Raw genomic sequence first — 21,657 nt, forward strand, 5'->3', positions numbered from 1 at the left:
CGTGATTAAGCTGACTATAAAATTGCCAGCTAAGAGGGCTTACACCTTTTGGGGCACAAGACAGTGTCGAGCCATCCTGTTTCCCGCCAAGACGTTGTGACGCCTCCTGGCACCTGATTGGCCAGGTGAGGTCATGTGCCGGAAGTGACCAATGAAGAGAGCCCTCGGGTGGTGTGCTGTCACGAGGCGGAGGGCTCTCGGGGTGGCTGGCGCCTGGGCGGGAAAAGTACGTCACGAGCCGTCATAGAGTGAGGACGCGCTCGAGTGAGCTCCGGCTCAAGAGAGCCGTTTCCAATATATTTAAGCTTCGCTTCGATTCTGCAGACAGTCTGAGAAGCCATCCAACTTCCGTGGAGTACCCAGAAGCAAGGACGGACCGGATTAGAGAGCCAAGAGCTCTATCAAGAGTCTGCAGCAGAGGGAACGTTGGGCTGGTGACGTCTTGGACGCACAGAGGACCAGTATTCCACATCAAGCGAGAAGCTACGGCCGGGATAAATCTACTGGCAGTGAGGCGAGGGGAAGCTGTGCTGGACTGCCAGGTGCCGACAGTGCCAGTGAGAGTGAGGACGATGTCAGAGGTACCTGTCTCCAGTACCCCAGAGAATAGGAGGAGGAAGGCAGTACCTGTTAAGTGAGAGCACAGCGAAGACGCGTTACCACGAGGACGACGGAGGAACCTGTGTGTGTGGGAACTGTTCATTAGGAGACCAGAAGCCAGGACCAGGAACCTCAACATCCCTAACAGAGGGCGAGTCGGCTGCGTGGTTGGAATGAATTAAGGTAGATAATTGTTCCTCCCTTTACCACTTTTGATCTAGGCGAGCTAGGGTATTTTATATGTTGTGAACATTTCTACTCATCATTTTATTGTCTAAGTGACAGAATATTAGGCTAGGAGCCGAGAGCTCATTTAGGCATGAATTGGTGTGTGTGAACATTAAGGCGGGGACCTAGTAGTCGTACCTAGTCATATGTTGTACCTAGTCATATGTCGTACCCAGTAGCCAGAACGCACTTCTTGTCCTACTATGCAAGGCTCGATTTGCCTAATAAGCCAAGTTTTCCTGAATTAGGATATTTTTCGATTTTTCTCTTACGAATTGAAAAAGATATCCATTTCATTATGTACGAGTAAAGTTCTTTTAATTTGAGTTAAAACTAACGTAGATATATCACCTACCCTACCTAACCTAACCTAACCTATCTTAACCTAACTTAAACTAACATAACTAAGTCAATAATTTATGTTCTTAATAATAATAATAATTCAAATAAACCAATTGGAAAGAATAATTTGAAAATAAAGAAAATCACTCGGCCTTCTAGGCAAATAGAGTCTTGCATTGTAGGCCAAGAAGGGCGTTCTGGCTACTAGGCTACTATATATATATATATTATATAATATATATAGATATATATATATATATATATATATATATATATATATATATTTATATATATATATATATATATATATATATATATATATATATATATATATATATATATATGTCGTACCTAGTAGTAAGAACGCCCTTCTCAGCCTACTATCCAAGGGCTCGATTTGCCTAATAAGCCAAGTTTTCGTGAATTAATGTTTTTTTGACTTCCTAATCTACCTAACCTAACCTAACCTATAAAGATAGGTTTGGTTAGGTTAGGTAGGGTTGGTTAGGTTCGGTCATATATCTACGTTAATTTTAACTCCAATAAAAAAAATTGACCTCATACATAGAGAAAAGGGTTGCTTTATCATTTCATAAGAAAAAAATTATAGTAAATATATTAATTCAGGAAAACTTGGCTTATTAGGCAAATCGGGCCTTGAATAGTAGGCTGAGAAGTGAGTTCTGGCTACTAGGTACGACATATATATATATATATATATATATATATATATATATATATATATATATATATATATGTCGTACCTAGTAGCCAGAACTCACTTCTCAGCCTACTATTCAAGGCCCGATTTGCCTAATAAGCCAAGTTTTCCTGAATTAATATATTTACTATAATTTTTTTCTTATGAAATGATAAAGCAACCCTTTTCTCTATGTATGAGGTCAATTTTTTTTATTGGAGTTAAAATTAACAAAGATATATGACCGAACCTAACCAACCCTACCTAACCTAACCTAACCTATATTTATAGGTAAGGTTAGGTTAGGTAGCCAAAAAAAGCTAGGTTAGGTTAGGTTAGGTAGGTTAGGTAGACGAAAAAACATTATTTCATGAAAACTTGGCTTATTAGGCAAATCGGGTCTTGAATAGTAGGCTGAGAAGTGCGTTCTGGCTATTAGGTACGACATATATATATATATATATATATATATATATATATATATATATATATATATATATATATATATATATATATATATATATATATATACATATATATATATATATATATATATATATATATATATATATATATATATGTTGTACCTAGTAGCCAGAACGTCGTACTCGGCCTGCTATGCAAGGCCCGATTTGCCTAATAAGCCAAGTTTTCATGAATTAATATATTTTCTCTAATTTTTTTCTTATGCAATGATAAAGCTACCCATTTCGTTATGTATACGGTTATTTTTTTTTATTGGAGTTAAAATTAACGTAGATATATGACCGAACCTAACCAACCCTACCTAACCTAACCTAACCTATCTTTATAGGTTAGGTTAGGTTAGGTAGCCGAAAAAGTTAGGTTAGGTTAGGTTAGGTAGGTTAGGTAGTCGAAAAACAATTAATTCATGAAAACTTGGCTTATTAGGCAAATCGGGCCTTGCGTAGTAGGCTGAGAAGTGGGTTCTGGCTACTAGGTACGACACATATATATATATATATATATATATATATATATATATATATATATATATATATATATATATATATATATATATATATATATATATACATGTATATATATATATATATATATATATATATATATATATATATATATATATATATATAAATATATATATATAAATATATATATTGTCGGGGTTCACCATAAGAGGGGCGAGTAACAGTATACCCAAGGTCACTCACCGTAGTCCTGCAGGTCTTCACTCTATCCTCGCGGCGCCACTGTATGCCAGGAGAGTATCCTAGTCATTCCCAACCGGCCTCTGATCGAGAATGAGTGAGAACACAGCTTGTTCTCTTTATAGCTGTGTGCCCGCCCCGACACTAGGCTCTACTACTAACCACAAGGTCGCCAACTGGTGTTTCCCATGTCCAGTAACACGTCAGTGGTTTTGTTGAATTATGGTAGCAGTGGCAAGAACACACTCAATAGATCTGATATCAGGCAGGTATTTATTCCTATCACTCTATTTCCTTTCATGTATTATATAGCCACAAGAAATATGGAGGGGATGATACAAACGCCAAAGTATTTTGTGTTTTACTTAAAACTCAATACATCACATAATTATATCAATAAGCAAACAGCTATTTCATGCGGGAGTCGCTCGTTCTCACAAATAATCATGAACTCGCCAAGTTGGCAATGCTCCCCCTCACGTCAATTTCAAAATCAGCTGGGCGACTCCCACCGTGTGAATGTTCGTTTATTTGTTTGCAAGGCGTGAGGCTCCTGTTTCTTTAAATTCTCAAGGATCACTAAATGTTCAAACACACAATATTTGCGACAATAGCACGTAAATACTTCGCTGCACTGATCTTGAGCTCAATCAAACATTTCTATATTAATGAACACAATAATTCACTATCTTGGTATAGTACTCTGCACTCCATTTAATGATAACGTATGCAAGTATACATCACTGGAGTTCTCAGTAATTCCTTTCGTGGGCGAATATTCAATTGATCACTGCACACATGAATGGTTATTCAATACACAAGCATCGACATATATATATATATAGATAAATCATAGATATCAATAATGGTAATAATATAGTTACTGGGCACATAGCCTAACACCAAATACTGGTACATTTATATATATATATATTCTCTCACTAAATGATCATATTAAAGTCTCATGAAAGACATTATCCACACAGTAAATTCATCAATTACTCCGGGTGCCTGCACACACCAATAATAATAATAAATACCATGAGTGCTCTATGTAGCCCCACTCTGCACACTGGTGCCTTACTGTGACATAGGTGAGCCTTGCTCACGACATACAAAATACTCTGGCTAAATAATATAGCTGACTAAAGCGGAATTGGGAGGGAAACTAGAATCACCTACTTCCACCTATCCTCCGGTGAGAGTTGAGTTGTAGCTCCTGGTCCAGGCTCCTGCCTCGTGTAGGGAGGCAGGAGCCTGGACACATACCCTGTCGTGTCCTCCAGGAACTCAATCAACGTCCCAAAATAAACGCGTCGTCTCCGTGTTCTGTCCTCCGCGGGTCCCTGCTCCTCCTCCACGTCTTATAGGGTTGGAGTCGGTCTCCCAGCCGTCAACTTCTCCTCCCAACTACGGCTGCCTGCCTACGTCTCGGCTGCAGTCGTACGGATTCCCAATTAGTGTCTTCTTTCACTGCTTCCCAGTGGATTGGCCCAGCCGCTACGTTGTCACTGTGAAGCTATCAGACGTCCCAGACGATACTGCCTAGTCTTCACTCTTGCACAATACCCAACCCTGGAGCACTTGATGCTCAATATTCCGTCAATTCCCTCTTCGGTCCACACAAGGAATGAAGGAAGACCTCTCAGCATACGTGCAGACTACGGGTGACGCGTAAGATCCACTGGAGTGGCGTATTACTGTCAGATTGACAGGATCAACCTTCACACATCCGTTCACCCTGACGTGTGGTGTCAGACTGATTCCCTCACGGAGGATTGGCCAGCCACTACGTCATCACTGTGAAGCTATCAGCCGTCGCATACGTCGCTGCCTTGACTCCACTCTTGCACAACACCTGCCCATGGAGCACTTGATGCTCAATATTCTGTCAGTTCCTTCTCTGGTCCAACACTTGAATGAAGGAAGACCCCACAGGTGATGGCAGACCACGGGTTATGCGTAAATCCTCCGAAGACGAGGTAAACAGTCCAACTGACAGGACCCCCCAGCGCACGTCCGACCTCCTTGACGTGCTGTCTTAGACTGATGGCACCAGAGTCGCGCATTGACCGGACCCCCCTTCCTTCGTGACGTCATATTCTCCATGGGAGGTTTTCATTGGCTCCCTGTGCCACGTCGCTGTCGGTGATCTATCTGGTGTCACTGACGTCACACAGTTTTGGCGGCAAAACGGAGGAGCCCGTGCCATATTGGCTTCCTAAAGGGCCTATACCACAGCCCAAAATACTCTTCTTTTACAAATTTCTCGCCACTTCGAGAACACTACACTCTCCCACATATACCAAACTGATGCCAGCGACGTAGAGAACGCTCCGGAAAGTGGACATGACTCTTACAGCAGGCGTGGGAGAAATATAAGGGGGGTAACACCATCACATACCCCTCCCCTTAAAATAAGAGTCATGTCTGGTTAGTGTATACAGGACAGGGCATCTGCTACTACGTTGTCTTTCCCTCGGATGAGTTTAATTTCCAACCAGTATTCCTGCCGCCAATGCGAGACACTCCTTACGTATCCGTCGATCGTTCCCACGGTCACTCCTGGTGTCCATTGTTCCTTCAGCATTGACAGAGGACTTCGCACCTCTTGTCCATACACCAGCTGGAAAGGTGAGAAACCTAACGATCCTACCACTGCGTTACGCATGGCAAACAACGCAGGGCATACTGCTTCATCCCACTCAGTTCCCTGCTCTGCGCAGAACACTCTCATCAGCATGCCGTCCTGTATGTAAAAATGAGTGGCCCTCTCAGGACCAACACGTCCTCCATTTGCCTCATGAATCAATTCGGGGGCCTCTATCTGCTGCGACTCCCCAAGACGAGTGAGGTCCACCCCTAGAGAACTGGTGAGGGTCACCTGTAACTCACCATCCGGGCTGCCTTCGCCCTCCATTCGTTCTCCGGGTTCCATGAAGAGGTGATCGATTTCCAGACTGTCGGGCGTCTCCTCGTCAGCCCTATCAGATCCACACCCTCCTTGTCCGTCGCACTGCCTCGGAATCACAGCACAAACCGGGCACGCCACCGTGGCGATTTCTTTCTCGTCCCCACAGGCGTCTAACACTCCGCCTGTCTCCTTATAGTGCTCTATGCACTCCTCGCCCTTCGCGAGATTCGGGAGGACATATCCTCCACATGCGTCATTTCCCAAGATGACTTGTGCCTCCATCTTGGGCATTGATGCACAGACCCCCACCACTAGGGTCTGGCAGCCATAATCAGAATTCAGAGTCACCTGGTGTAGGGTCATCCGCACTGGGCCTCCCACAGTGGTCACACTTGCCATCCCCACACTGGTACTCTCGTAACCCTCGGGGAACAGGGTTTTGCTCACCAGGGTAAAATCTGCCCCAGTGTCTCTTAATATCTTCACCGGGATGGGGTCTGCGTCCCCCATCCTTACAGTTCCCTCACACACGAATGGGTGAACTCTTTTCTCCCCACTCAGTACGCGTTCACCCCGCACCCTCTCGGCCATCTGGTCCTCGACCCTCACGAAAGCAACGTTCCCCCGCTGCTTAAGGCAACTGCAGTCCCGCGAGAAGTGTCCGAATCCCCCACAATTGAAGCAGCGAAGCTTCCCCGTCGGAGACCATCCACCACCGCTCGCCCTGGCACCGCCTCCAGAGGCCGTCGCTCCGTGCGTCTTCCTCGCACCATCCATCGACTCCTTCGTCGCAGCAACAGCTCCTGAGCTCTCAGCTTGGGAGTTCTTTACCGGCTCCACAGCACTCTTCGATCTTCTGTTGTCCCCACTCGAGAGGTGGGACTTGGGAGAACTCGCTCCTGTCCTCCATCCGTCCGTCCTTCTATAATTTCTACCATTTCTGGAGTATACGGGCGGTCGGTGCTGTCCCTCTCTGCGTGAGCGTAAGGCTTCTTTCAGCATGTCAGCTCTGTCGGCTGCGGCCCTCAGGTCCTTTATGTCCGCCTCCTTTACTCGCACCCTGATCTCAGGAGAGAGCACGGACATAAACTTCTCTATGACCATAAGCCTCTTGGCATCCTCAGCCGACTTCGCTCCTTCAGACTCCAGCCACTTCAGGAACTTTCTCTCCATGTCCCTCGCCATCTCTGCATAAGATTTTCCTGGCGAACGGGTACATTCCCTGAATCACTCCCTGTAGCATTCCGGCGTTAACTTGAACGAGTGGAGCACGGCCCTCTTTACAGCATCGTAGTTGGTACACTCTTGGAGGTCGAGCATATTGTAGGCTTCACGAGCTTCACCAGTGAGCCTACCCTGAACCAGCTCCGCCCACTCCGCCCTCGGCCACTTCTTCAAGGTGGCGACCCTCTCGAAATGGTCGAAGAAACCTTCAGCTTCATTTGGTAGAAAGACCGGCAAATCTCGCTTCCTCACTCGGCGGTCTTCCTGCTGTGGCGGAACAGGTGGAGCTAGCCCTAGCTCAGCTCGCTTCAGCTCCACATCCTTGTTAGCTTCTATCTCCTGCTGTTTCAGTCTAGCTTCTAGCTCGCGCTCCTCTCGCCTTAGCTGTGCTTTTCGCTCTTGTTCTTCCCTGTGCAGCTGTGCTTCTCGCTCTTGTTCTTCCCTGCGCTGCTGTGCCTCTCGCTCTTCTTTGCGCTGCTTTGCCTCTCGCTCTTCCTTGCGCTGCTGTGCCTCTCGCTCTTCTTTGCGCTGCTGTGCCTCTGCTTCTCGCTCTTCTCGTTTCAGCTGTGCCTCCAGCTGCAGCTTCAATATTTCCAGCTTGACGCTGCGCCTGCTGCCGCTGGATCCCCTGCTGCTTCCACCAATGCTCAGATGTTCTCCCATACTGGCAGGTGTTTGTTGCCGTTCCTTCCCCAAAGCTTCGTCTCGTGCTCTGAGCTGTGCCATGATCTCCAGTCTTCTCTCTCCCACTTTGGAAGATTTCAGCTTTATCCCAAAATGGTCTGCTATCGATTGTAACTGTGCCTTGGTGCACTCTTCCAGCACCTGCTCATCTCTAGTGTCAATGAACCTTGTGACTTTATCATCCTCCATCTTGTGCTATGAGTGATAACCTGTACCGGATACCTAATACCACTGCAAAGTACCACAACTGCAACCTTTATCTTGATCGTTATCCTGGCGAGGTCGCCAATGTCAGGGTTCACCATAAGAGGGGCGAGTAACAGTATACCCAAGGTCACTCACCGTAGCCCTGCAGGTCTTCACTCTATCCTCGCGGCGCCACTGTACGCCAGGAGAGTATCCCAGTCAATCCCAACCGGCCTCTGATCGAGAATGAGTGAGAACACAGCTTGTTCTCTTTATAGCTGTGTGCCCGCCCCGACACTAGGCCCTACTACTAACCACAAGGTCGCCAACTGGTGTTTCCCGTGTCCAGTAACACGTCAGTGGTTTTGTTGAATTGTGGTAGCAGTGGCAAGAACACACTCAATAGATCTGATATCAGGCAGGTATTTATTCCTATCACTCTATTTCCTTTCATGTATTATATAGCCACAAGAAATATGGAGGGGATGATAAAAACACCAAAGTATTTTGTGTTTTACTTAAAACTCAAGACAACACATAATTATATCAATAAGCAAACAGCTATTTCATGCGGGAGTCGCTCGTTCTCACAAATAATCATGAACTCGCCAAGCTGGCAATGCTCCCCCTCACGTCAATGTCAAAATCAGCTGGGCAACTCCCACCGCGCGAATGTTCGTTTATTTGTTTGCCTGGCATGAGGCGCCTGTTTCTTTAAATTCTCAAGGATCACTAAATATTCAAACACACAATATTTGCAACAATAGCACGTAAATACTTCGCTGCACTGATCTTGAGCTCAATCAAACATTTCTATATTAATGAACACAATAATTCACTATCTTGGTATAGCACTCTGCACTTCATTTAATGATAACGTATGCAAGTAAATATCACTGGAGTTCTCAGTAATTCCTTTCGTGGACGAATATTCAATTGATCACTGCACACATGAATGGTTATTCAATACACAAACATAGACATATATATATATATATATATATATATATATATATATATATATATATATATATATATATATATATATATATATATATATATATATATATATATATATATATATATATATATATATATATATATATATATATATATATATATAGATAAATCATAGATATCAATAATGGTAATAATATAGTTACTGGGCACATAGCCTAACACCAAATACTGGTACATTTATATATATATATATTCTCTCACTAAATGATCATATTAAAGTCTCATGAAAGACATTATCCACAGAGTATATTCATCAATTACTCCGGGTGCCTGCACACACCAATAATAATAATAATAAATACCGTGAGTGCTCTATGTAGCCCCACTCTGCACACTGGTGCCTTACTGTGACATAGGTGAGCCTTGCTCACGACATACAAAATACTAAAGGGGAATTGGGAGGGAAACTAGAATCACCTACTTCCACCTATCCTCCAGTGAGAGTTGAGTTGTAGCTCCTGGTCCAGGCTCCTGCCTCGTGTAGGGAACGCCCCCACACACACCCTGTCGTGTCCTCCAGGAACTCAATCAACGTCCCAAAAGAAACGAGTCGTCTCCGTGTTCTGTCCTCCGCGGGTCCCTGCTCTTCCTCCACGTCTTGTAGGGTTGGAGTCGGTCTCCCGGCCGTCAACTTCTCCTCCCAACTACGGCTGCCTGCCTACGTCTCGGCTGCAGTCGTATGGATTCCCAATTAGTGTCTTCTTTCACTTCTTCCCAGTGGATTGGCCCAGCCGCTACGTCGTCACTGTGAAGCTATCAGATATCCCAGACGATACTGCCTAGTCTTCACTCTTGCACATTACCCGACCCTGGAGCACTTGATGCTCAATATTCCGTCAATTCCCTCTTCGGTCCACACATGGAATGAAGGAAGACTTCTCAGCTGAAACTCACACCCGGTCGTGATGGTCAAGTGGATTAAGGCGTCTTGTACATACCAGTTGCGTTGCTTCTGGGAGTATGGGTTCGAGTCACTTCTGGGGTGTGAGTTTTCAGTTGCATATTGTCCTGGGGACCATTCAGGCTTGTTCGCATTTGTGTTCCTCACGTGTGCCCCAAAGAATGAGGTGATTTGGTAAAATGCTATGCCCAAGATTACTATCCGAGTGCCGGCGGTGGGGTGGTTCAAATAGCCTCGGCTATCACCTCATTATGTCCGGTCGTGATGGTCAAGTGGATTAAGGCGTCTTGTACATACCAGTTGCGTTGCTTCTGGGAGTATGGGTTCGAGTCACTTCTGGGGTGTGAGTTTTCAGTTGCATATTGTCCTGGGGACCATTCAGGCTTGTTCGCATTTGTGTTCCTCACGTGTGCCCCAAAGAATGAGGTGATTTGGTAAAATGCTATGCCCAAGATTACTATCCGAGTGCCGGCGGTGGGGTGGTTCATATAGCCTCGGCTATCACCTCATTATGTCCGGTCGTGATGGTCAAGTGGATTAAGGCGTCTTGTACATACCAGTTGCGTTGCTTTTGGGAGTATGGGTTCAAGTCACTTCTGGGGTGTGAGTTTTCAGTTGCATATTGTCCTGGGGACCATTCAGGCTTGTTCGCATTTGTGTTCCTCACGTGTGCCCCAAAGAATGAGGTGATTTGGTAAAATGCTATGCCCAAGATTACTATCCGAGTGCCGGCGGTGGGGTGGTTCAAATAGCCTCGGCTATCACCTCATTATGTCTGGTCGTGATGGTCAAGTGGATTAAGGCGTCTTGTACATACCAGTTGCGTTGCTTCTGGGAGTATGGGTTCGAGTCACTTCTGGGGTGTGAGTTTTCAGTTGCATATTGTCCTGGGGACCATTCAGGCTTGTTCGCATTTGTGTTCCTCACGTGTGCCCCAAAGAATGAGGTGATTTGGTAAAATGCTATGCCCAAGATTACTATCCGAGTGCCGGCGGTGGGGTGGTTCAAATAGCCTCGGCTATCACCTCATTATGTCCGGTCGTGATGGTCAAGTGGATTAAGGCGTCTTGTACATACCAGTTGCGTTGCTTCTGGGAGTATGGGTTCGAGTCACTTCTGGGGTGTGAGTTTTCAGTTGCATATTGTCCTGGGGACCATTCAGGCTTGTTCGCATATATATATATATATGTGTGTGTGTGTGTGTGTGTGTGTGTGTGTGTGTGTGTGTGTGTGTGTGTGTGTGTGTGTGTGTGTGTATGTGTGTGTGTGTGTGTGTGGAAAGCAGAAGGTTCCCACACTGCAGTCTACACTAAGGAAACAAACATAGGAATGTGCCTAAATGCCAACAGTGACTGCCCTGACAGGTACAAGAGAAGTGTTGTTGACGTCTATGTCGACCGTGCTCTCAGCCACAGCTCAGGATGGAAGCAAGTCGACGAAGAACTCTGTAGGGTAAGGCAGGTCCTAGTCAACAACGGCTTCTCCAATGGTTTCGTTGAAGACATCATAAGAAGGAAAGTGAAACGCCATGCAACCTCTGAAGAGACAACTAACACAACATCTATACACCCTATTAGACTATTTTACAGGAACTTCTTTTCCACAGTTCATAAAACGGAGGAAAGGGTCCTGAAAGATATTCTTAATAGAAACGTTATCCCTACAGACAAAAATCAACTGACGATTTACTATAAAACCAAAAAAACGGCCAGCCTACTCATGAGAAACTCTCCAGACACAAAACAGAACGCTTTTAAAGAGACCAACGTCGTCTATGCCTTCAAATGCCCTCTTGGGGACTGTAAGCCTCAAAAAACTCAGTATATAGGCAAGACAACAACATCTCTTTCCAGGCGATTAACGATGCATAAGCAACAGGGCTCCATTCAGGAACATATAATCTCTTCCCACAACCAAACCATCACAAGAGAAATCTTAGCAAACAACACAGAAATCATCGATAGATACAGCGGTAGCAGGTGGCTTGACATCTGCGAGGCACTACACATCAAGAAGTCAACATCAGCAATCAACAGCCAATTAATGCACAACTATATTCTACCCACTTCAAGACTCCACTCCAATATTGAAGCATCAAGAAATATGCGCCAATGGGCCCTCTGCAATTACTTCCATTCTTACCTTCAATACCCATTGTTTCGTGTTCTATCCTATGTTGAAAGTTTTGTTCACCTCATCCAAAACTGTTGTAACATATCACCTCACCCAAAATGCAGGTATAAAATGAAAAATGAAAGCTGTTTAAATCATAGCATAAGTAAGAACTCTGTTTAGTGTTTGCAGGTAATTGTTGTGTTTGTGTTAACTAAAAGTCTTTGAAAATGTAATAAGTTATTACGAAACGCGTTCATGTGTCGCGTCAGACTAGAAATAAAAATGAATTTTGGAGAATTGATTTTTCAATTACCATCAACAGTGAAAAGAAACATAAGAAAGATTGAGAAAATTCGTGTTAGAATTATTAATCTTACTTTTTCGGTCACATTTAATAACATATATATATTTATATATATATATATATATATATATATATATATATATATATATATATATATATATATATATATATATATATATGCCCCGTAACTCTGATGCTCTTATTGGTCGCCCAGATGGTATCACAGTGAACCCCTGGAAGAATGGCAAGCAGTTGGTATGGGACTACACGTGCGTATCAACCCTGGCTAACACCTACATTAACCTCAGTATTGCACAACCAGGTGGCGCTGCCACCCACAGGGAAGCAGCCAAATCCCGTAAGTATAGAGAACTGGATCACCACTACAATTTTGTCCCCATTGCTTCTGAGACGCTCGGCGCCTGGGGTAAAAGTGCTACCAGTTTTTTGAAGGAACTGGGTTCTAGGCTCATTGAAACAACAAGGGACCCGAGAGCTGCAAGCTTTCTTTTCCAGCGCCTCAGTGTGGCGATACAGAGGGGAAATGCGCACTGCATCCAGGGTTCCTGCCCGCCATCTGAGGAGCTGGAGGAACTCGACAACCTATGACAACCATCTTTGTAACCTATATGTAACTCCTTTTTTGTAACAAAGTTCAAATAAAGTAAATATATATATATATATATATATATATATATATATATATATATACATATATATATATATATATATATATATATATATATATATATATATATATATATATATATATATATATATATATATATGTTGTACCTAGTAGCCAGAACGTCGTACTCGGCCTGCTATGCAAGGCCCGATTTGCCTAATAAGCCAAGTTTTCCTGGATTAATATATTTTCTATATTTTTTCTCTGATGAAATGATAAAGGTACCCATTTCATTATGTATGAGGTCAATTTTTTTTATTTGAGTTAAAATTAACGTAGATATATGACCGAACCTAACCAACCCTACCTAACCTAACCTTACCTATCTTCTTGATGTTATCTTGAGATGATTTCGGGGCTTTTTAATGTCCCCGCGGCCCGGTCCTCGACCAGGCCTCCACCCCCAGGAAGCAGCCCGTGACAGCTGACTAACTCCCGAGTACCTATTTACTGCTAGGTAACAGGGGCATTCAGGGTGAAAGAAACTTTGCCCATTTGTTTCTGCCTCGTGCGGGAATCGAACCCGAGCCACAGAATTACGAGTCCTGCGCGCTATCCACCAGGCTTTCGTGGCCCCTATCTTTATAGGTTAGGTTAGGTTAGGTAGCAGAAAAAGTTAGGTTCATTAGGCAAATCGGGTCTTGCATAGTATCCTGAGAAATGGGTTCTGGCTACTAGGTACGACATATACTAATATATATATATATATATATATATATATATATATATATATATATATATATATATATATATATATATATATATATATATATATATATATATTAGTATATTTTGGTAGCAGTCTTTCCTGTAGACATATATTATTAAATATGACCGAAAATGTTGTTCCTTAATGGAGCATATAATCTCCATTAAGGAACATATAATCTCTTCCCACAACCAAACCATCGCCAGAGAAATCCTAGTAAACAACACAGAAATCATCGATAGATACAGCGATAGCAGGCGGCTTGACGTTTGCGAGGCACTACACATCAAGAAGTCAACACCAGCAATCAACAGCCAATTAATGCACAACTATATTCTACCCACCTCAAGACTCCGCTCCAATATAGAAGCATCAAGAAATATGGACCAATAGGCTTTCTACAAACACTTTTATTCAATACCCATTGTTTCGTGTTCTGTCTTGTGTTGATGAAATTAATACCCTATTAATACCACCTCCTGTTCTGTCTTGTGTTGATGAAATTAATACCCTATTAATGCCACCTCCTGTTCTGTCTTGTGTTAATGCCACATCACCCCTTCCACCTCACTCAAATGTAGATATAAAATCGGAGATGCGTAAGTTCTATTCAGTTGTGTATTTGTGAACTAAAGTCTTTGAAAATGTAATAAGTTTTACGAAACGCGCTCGTGTCGCGTCAGACTAGAAATAAAAATGAATTTTGGAGAATTGATTTTTGATTTACCTCCATCAGTGAAAAGAAATGTACGAAAGATTGAGAAAATTCGTGTTAGAATTATTAATCTTACTTTTTCGGTCATATTTAATAATATATATATATATATATATATATATATATATATATATATATATATATATATATATATATATATATATATATATATATATATATATATATATATATATATATATATATATATTTATAGATATATATATATATATATATATATATATATATATATATATATATATATATATATATATATATATTTATATATATATATATATATATATATATATATATATATATATATATATATATATATATATATATATATTTATATATGTTATATATATATAAAGTATTGATACAATGTTGCATTCGAATAGGCACTTTTTTAATGTACCTTTTATATACATGCTTCACGTGTGACAGGAAAAAACATTTTTTTTTTTTAAATAGCGCCATGTTTTGGATATAAGAGCAACACTCGCTGTAATCTCCGAAAGTTCGTCACCAAATGCTTTGAAATGCTGTCATAACGTGCCATTCGAATTCGTGGGTGTTTTTGTATATCTACTATATAGATGCCACACCCATGACAGGTAAAAACATTATTATTTTTTAAATCAGCGCCATCTGTTGCACGTAGGAGCAACACACGCTATACTAAATATCATACGATTCAATTAACAAATCCATAAGGGCCGTGACGAGGTTTCAAACCTACATCTGAGAGCATCCCAGACGCTGCCTTAATCTCGGATGTAGGTTCGAATCCTCATCATGGCCCTTGCGGATTTGTTCATTTGGTGCATATCGCTATTGTGATTTCTGTGTCTGATGTTACGATTCCATTTCAATCTTTCCGATTTCATTGATAAATTGAATTTTTATAGATTTCGATTGATTTTTATTTTGATTTATTTATTTTGTACGACATTGCATTGGAATTTAACTGTGTAGTTTATAATACCGTTCATTTCATGAGTAATATAATAAAATAAATTATATATTATATATAAAAATATATTATATAATATATATAAAAATAAATTATATATAAAATAAATATATTACAATAATTTTTTTTCTCATATTTTTCATTTCGTTTTTAACAGTTTTTCTTACATTTCAGTGGTGGGAACATCAGATCATTTGATGTTCCCAATTTTGTTTATGGGAACATCAGATCATTTGAGAATGCTTCGAAAAAGGGAGGGGGGAAATGGTGGGGAGGACTGGGAGACAGGGGAAGGTTGCTGTGGCTCAGCAACACACATGTTTTGCTGAGCCTTGATATAAGCCTAAAATGTATATGTATACACTCTGGCTGCTTGTCCCTAAAATAATGAATTATTATTAATAATTATATACATGTTTGAGCTGTATTGAGGTTCCTCCCCGCCCAAACAGGATGCAGCCTCACAATAAACTGATTAACTCCTGGGTTGCTATACTTACTGCTATGTGAACTGAATCATTAGGTGATAGTAAATGCTTTCAAGTAATCCTGTTCCAACCGGAATCATCACCTTCTCTCATATATCAAGTTCACCAGTGTTTATTTACTGAATAACTAAAGGAATAATATCTTGATATGATATATATAATTATAATTTAATAAAAAGACATATTTATTACAAGTATAAGCAAAGAACGCATATACATAGCTAATATGAAGGACTTCTTCTTGATGGGACGCACCAGCAGAAATATTTTGTTTATTACTAAATTTTGATCCTCGGGTTTGTGTAGTAGAGTCAAACTAATTATATACAGTTTAAGTAAAGCTATGACTGGTCTGGAGGTGTCGTAGCTTGAGGCGGTGTTCTTAACAGGATCGGTGTTCTTAAATGCCTTTCTGAATCCCGACGTAGCTGTAACGACAATGGTAATAACGAAAACTTTCCTGCGTTCTTCTGTAACTAGTTCCTGAAACTGAGCCTTGGGTATCATGATTAGAAGGAATATTAGATAAAAATTTCAGTGTATATATGTTTGAATAAATAGTTAAATAATATGTTATAAAGCTTACAGGCAAGAGGTATTATTTATTGACAAATGATGTAATTCTTCAGCTTAATCTTGCTCCTCGCAGGCTGAGCTTAATGTGTGTAGGTCAGTCATAGGCACCATAGTAAAGAATGTTCAGTTTTCTTTGAAACTGTATAGAAAATAGTTTCAAAGTCAGTTGTGGGTGTTTTTAACCTTCTATTAAAAGAAAGATTTCATAAAGCATAATTATATTTTTTAAAAAGGGTGAAGGGTATTATAGGTCATGTAGGTCAACGTAAGAGACTCTGGCTTAGTGGGTTGGTTTATACAAGGCTCAGCAATCGCATGAGTGGTTGTGTTGGATATAAAAAAAGGAAATACCACACAAAGTTCATTGCCCTTCCACTGTTTCTTGTTATTTTTTTCAAAATACAGATTTTTTTTGACAGCTCTCAGAACAAAAACAATAGACTTTATTGAAAAAAAAATAATAATATTTAATTAAAGGACTCTGTTTTAATTAAGCATTTTAATTAAAGGAAACTGTTCCACACATAAACAAATTTGATGACGAGGGAAAGTAGCAGTATTTGTAAAAAAAAATATTACTCGGGGCCACACAGGGAATCAAGAATGAAATGAACTAAACTCACAGAATAAATTGGGTTGATCTGAATGAAAATAATAATAATCTCTGCACAAGGATTGGACAGCATATTAGGAAAAAGATGAGCTGCATCCTTTTCCTAAAATGTTTATGTTAAAGATGACTTTAATTACAGCAGATTTCACTGTGCCAAGAACAGGTAAAGGCAGTTTGCCCAAGTAAATCAATTTGTAATGCAAGGTGCTGATCAACAGGTAGACACAAATAAATAATATTGGAATAGGAATAAGTTAGAAAACTCTTCATAACGAAAGTTTTTTTTTAACATTGCTTGGAAAAGTTAAACAACATAAAATTATATTATTACACCAAGTTTTCAAAAGGAGATCACAATTGGTCATTGAATTACATGAGAAGTATTGATAAGGCAGACTGGACCCTAAGAAGTGGACTGTCCAAGACATGTGACATGACTCCATTATATCGTGACCTGACATTAGATTATGATATAGTATTATATCTCAATTACAAATTCGAGACCAATAGAATAAGTATCCCATACTATTTAATTAAATGGGAATTTTTTGCTATAAAATAAATTACAATAGCACTAAAAAAACCTTAAGAGAAAAATAAAGATGTTAACATGCTTATTAGAAATTTGAAAGAGTTCCCAAAATGGAAATTCATCAAAGTAGCAAGAGATGTCCAAAAGAAGTAAGAAAACTAAAAGACAAATCTTAGATAATTTAGATTTATGAATACGAAAAGACAAAGAAAATTTTGTCATTTATAAATGAAACAATTCAGCCCTTGTGAAGAGAAAGCATGTTTGCCGAGCTCTCTCTCAACAGTTGATTATCTGAATCATGTTATCTTCAGCCACGAGACGACTTCTCCCCGTGGTTTACATAAATGTTATTTTTGTTAAGGAGAGTCACTTAGCATACGCTGTAATGTGTTCAAATTGTGGGATTCATGTGGCAGATTGTAGTTTCTTTAATTCTTTGGGCTGGCAGCTACGGGCCTGATGACAAGATTGACGCTTCCTTTTGCTGGTCTTAAAATGATAGGAGACACGGCTAGCTTCAGTTCCTCGTGTTCATTCTGAAGACTTAATTCTGCTGCCAATATTAGCTTGGCAAGGGCCACCTTGGCCTCCATCAGGGCGAACCTCATGGCTGAATATCAATAAAAGGGCTTTAACCACTAACAACTTAAAAGGGGCTTCCAAAATGTTGTCAACTTGGCATTTTTGTGATGTAAAAAAGAGATCAAATTAATCATAAGTGTGTTATTGACATTTTTGCATATATTACTGCAAGTGAAACAACTTTAGGCCATATTGTAAAGTTGCAAGCTATTTTTTTCTAAGAAAACTTAAAATTAAATAAAAAAGTAAAGTAAAAGTAATAAAAAAGTAAAGTAAAAGTAATAGGAACATTATTTACTAAGTTATTTTGTTAGAAAAATTAAATTGTTGATCATTGCTGCTAACTCTTTGGCTAGAAAATTCAAATAACTTAATGCTATTCTTAGATTTTTGAAATGCATTACTTAGGCAAGTTTCCTCCAAATTTCAATAAAAATTATCACACTGCATTTTCTAAATAGTATTATGATAATTGAGGTGAAAGTTCAGTTTTTCTTAAAGTTCATAGACGCAATGCATAATTTTAAAAGAATTCAGAATTTATTTATGAACTAATAATTTTGTAAAATTTTCGCTGTAGAAAGATATATTAAAATCTAATTATTAATTGTATTTTTTGCTCTTTATGCTCGTTTCAGTTTTTTAATGAAATTTGCTGTCATTTCCAGTTGATACAAAATTAAATTAGAATATTTGAATTTAAATGCAGATCTTTAATAATTTCACATTTTTTAACTGTTTTGTCTGATGGGATTCCTTAGGTATTTTCAGAGGTATAGGATAACTATCAGATGAAAAAAATCGTATAATTTCATAAGAAACAAATAAATGTTTTACGTCTTACCTATGCAGTTTCTGGGCCCCATTCCAAAGGGCATGTGAGTGAAGTTGACAATGTTGGCCTTGTTTTCTGGCAGGAAGCGGTCAGGCCGGAAGGTTTCTGGTTCGGGCCAGTAGCGTGGGTCCCGATGCAGACTCCAGCAGGGGACGGTCACCTGGTCACCAGGATGTAAAGTTATTTTAGTCCCAGGCAACCTGCAATGAAATATATTTGTACTATTTGTACAATAGTTTGATAAAATGCATAGAAAACACCTGAAAAGGCTTTTCGTGAAACTCGAAGGTGAATAGTAACTAGTTGGAGTTAAAACTAAATTTGTTCTTGTAGATTACCTTTTGGCAAACTTTTTGAAGAGGTGCACTTTCATCTGTAAAACAGAAGATTATTAATGCTAAACCACCAATCCATTTTTTAGTATAACTGGATATGTTTTGAAGTATATCTTATACTTTTCTCATACTGCACAGAATATCAATGATAACACCAGGAGCAAGGCTCCCAAGAAGAGAAACTAGAATGAGTGGTTGCAATTGGTTTTCGAGACGTTGAAAAAAGTGATTCCCGAGCATTCAGAAAGATTTAACACTTGGCTGGAGAGAATTCATATTGGATATTGTGTCAATAAAGATGGTCATACGGAAAAATTATACAATAGAAACCTATTTACAGAAAAAAGGAAGTTGAGGAACGGAGGGCAATAAGAGTTTGTGTGTGTTTATCCAGGTAGAAGGAATAACACCTAACATGACTTAATGTGTTAAGTCAGCTCTCGCGACTCAACACATCTTCGAGAAGCAGAGTAGCTACTGTACTTGATAACTTGAAAACATATATATATATATATATATATATATATATATATATATATATATATATATATATATATATATATATATATATATATATATATATATATATATATATATATATATATATATATATATATATATATGTCGTACCTAATAGCCAGAACGCACTTCTCAGCCTACTATGCAAGGCCCGATTTGCCTAATAAGCCAAGTTTTCATGAATTAATGTTTTTTCGACTACCTAACCTACCTAACCTAACCTAACCTAACTTTTTCGGCTACCTAACCCAACCTAACCTATAAAGATAGGTTAGGTTAGGTTAGGTAGGGTTGGTTAGGTTCGGTCATATATCTACGTTAATTTTAACTGCAATAAAAAAAAATTGACCTCATACATAATGAAATGGTAGCTTTATCATTTCATAAGAAAAAAATTAGAGAAAATATATTATTTCAGGAAAACTTGGCTTATTAGGCAAATCGGGCCTTGCATTTTAGGCTGAGAAGTGCGTTCTGGCTACTAGGTACGACATATATATATATATATATATATATATATATATATATATATATATATATATATATATATATATATATATATATATATATATATATATATATATATATATATATATATATATATATATCTTATACTAGATATATATCTAGTATATATATATATATATATATATATATATATATATATATATATATATATATATATATATATATATATATACTAGATATATATATATATATACGTGCGAACAAGCCTGAATGGTCCCCAGGACATATGCAACTGAAAACTCACACCCCAGAAGTGACTCGAACCCATACTCCCAGAAGCAACGCAACTGGTATGTACAAGACGCCTTAATCCACTTGACCATCACAACCGGACATAATGAGGTGATAGCCGAGGCTATATGAACCACCCCACCGCCGGCACTCGGATAGTTATCTTGGGCATAGCATTTTACCAAATCACCTCATTCTTTGGGGCACACGTGAGGAACACAAATGCGAACAAGCCTGAATGGTCCCCAGGACATATGCAACTGAAAACTCACACCCCAGAAGTGACTCGAACCCATACTCCCAGAAGCAACGCAACTGGTATGTACAAGACGCCTTAATCCACTTGACCATCACGACCGGACATAATGAGGTGATAGCCGAGGCTATATGAACCACCCCACCGCCGGCACTCGGATAGTTATCTTGGGCATAGCATTTTACCAAATCACCTCATTCTTTGGGGCACACGTGAGGAACACAAATGCGAACAAGCCTGAATGGTCCCCAGGACATATGCAACTGAAAACTCACACCCCAGAAGTGACTCGAACCCATACTCCCAGAAGCAACGCAACTGGTATGTACAAGACGCCTTAATCCACTTGACCATCACGACCGGACATAATGAGGTGATAGCCGAGGCTATATGAACCACCCCACCGCCGGCACTCGGATAGTTATCTTGGGCATAGCATTTTACCAAATCACCTCATTCTTTGGGGCACACATGAGGAACACAAATGCGAACAAGCCTGAATGGTCCCCAGGACATATGCAACTGAAAACTCACACCCCAGAAGTGACTCGAACCCATACTCCCAGAAGCAACGCAACTGGTATGTACAAGACGCCTTAATCCACTTGACCATCACGACCGGACATAATGAGGTGATAGCCGAGGCTATATGAACCACCCCACCGC

General features: G+C 39.9%; 1 protein-coding gene across 1 annotated transcript in view; it reads right to left on the bottom strand.

Moving 5' to 3' along the window:
- Positions 1-16,758: 16,758 nt before the first annotated feature.
- LOC138368672 (cytochrome P450 9e2-like) overlaps positions 16,759-21,657 on the bottom strand; it is a 35,269-nt gene continuing 30,370 nt past the window's right edge. Inside the window, exons 3-4 of the mRNA XM_069331406.1 lie at positions 19,132-19,322; positions 16,759-18,315 (exon numbers count right to left, since the gene is read on the bottom strand). Of these exons, the coding sequence (XP_069187507.1) occupies positions 18,134-18,315; positions 19,132-19,322 (373 nt within the window). The 3' untranslated portion in view covers positions 16,759-18,133. The remainder of the gene's footprint in view (positions 18,316-19,131; positions 19,323-21,657) is intronic.

This window comes from Procambarus clarkii, chromosome 25 (genome assembly GCF_040958095.1).
Source record: "Procambarus clarkii isolate CNS0578487 chromosome 25, FALCON_Pclarkii_2.0, whole genome shotgun sequence".
NCBI lineage: Eukaryota > Metazoa > Arthropoda > Malacostraca > Decapoda > Cambaridae > Procambarus > Procambarus clarkii.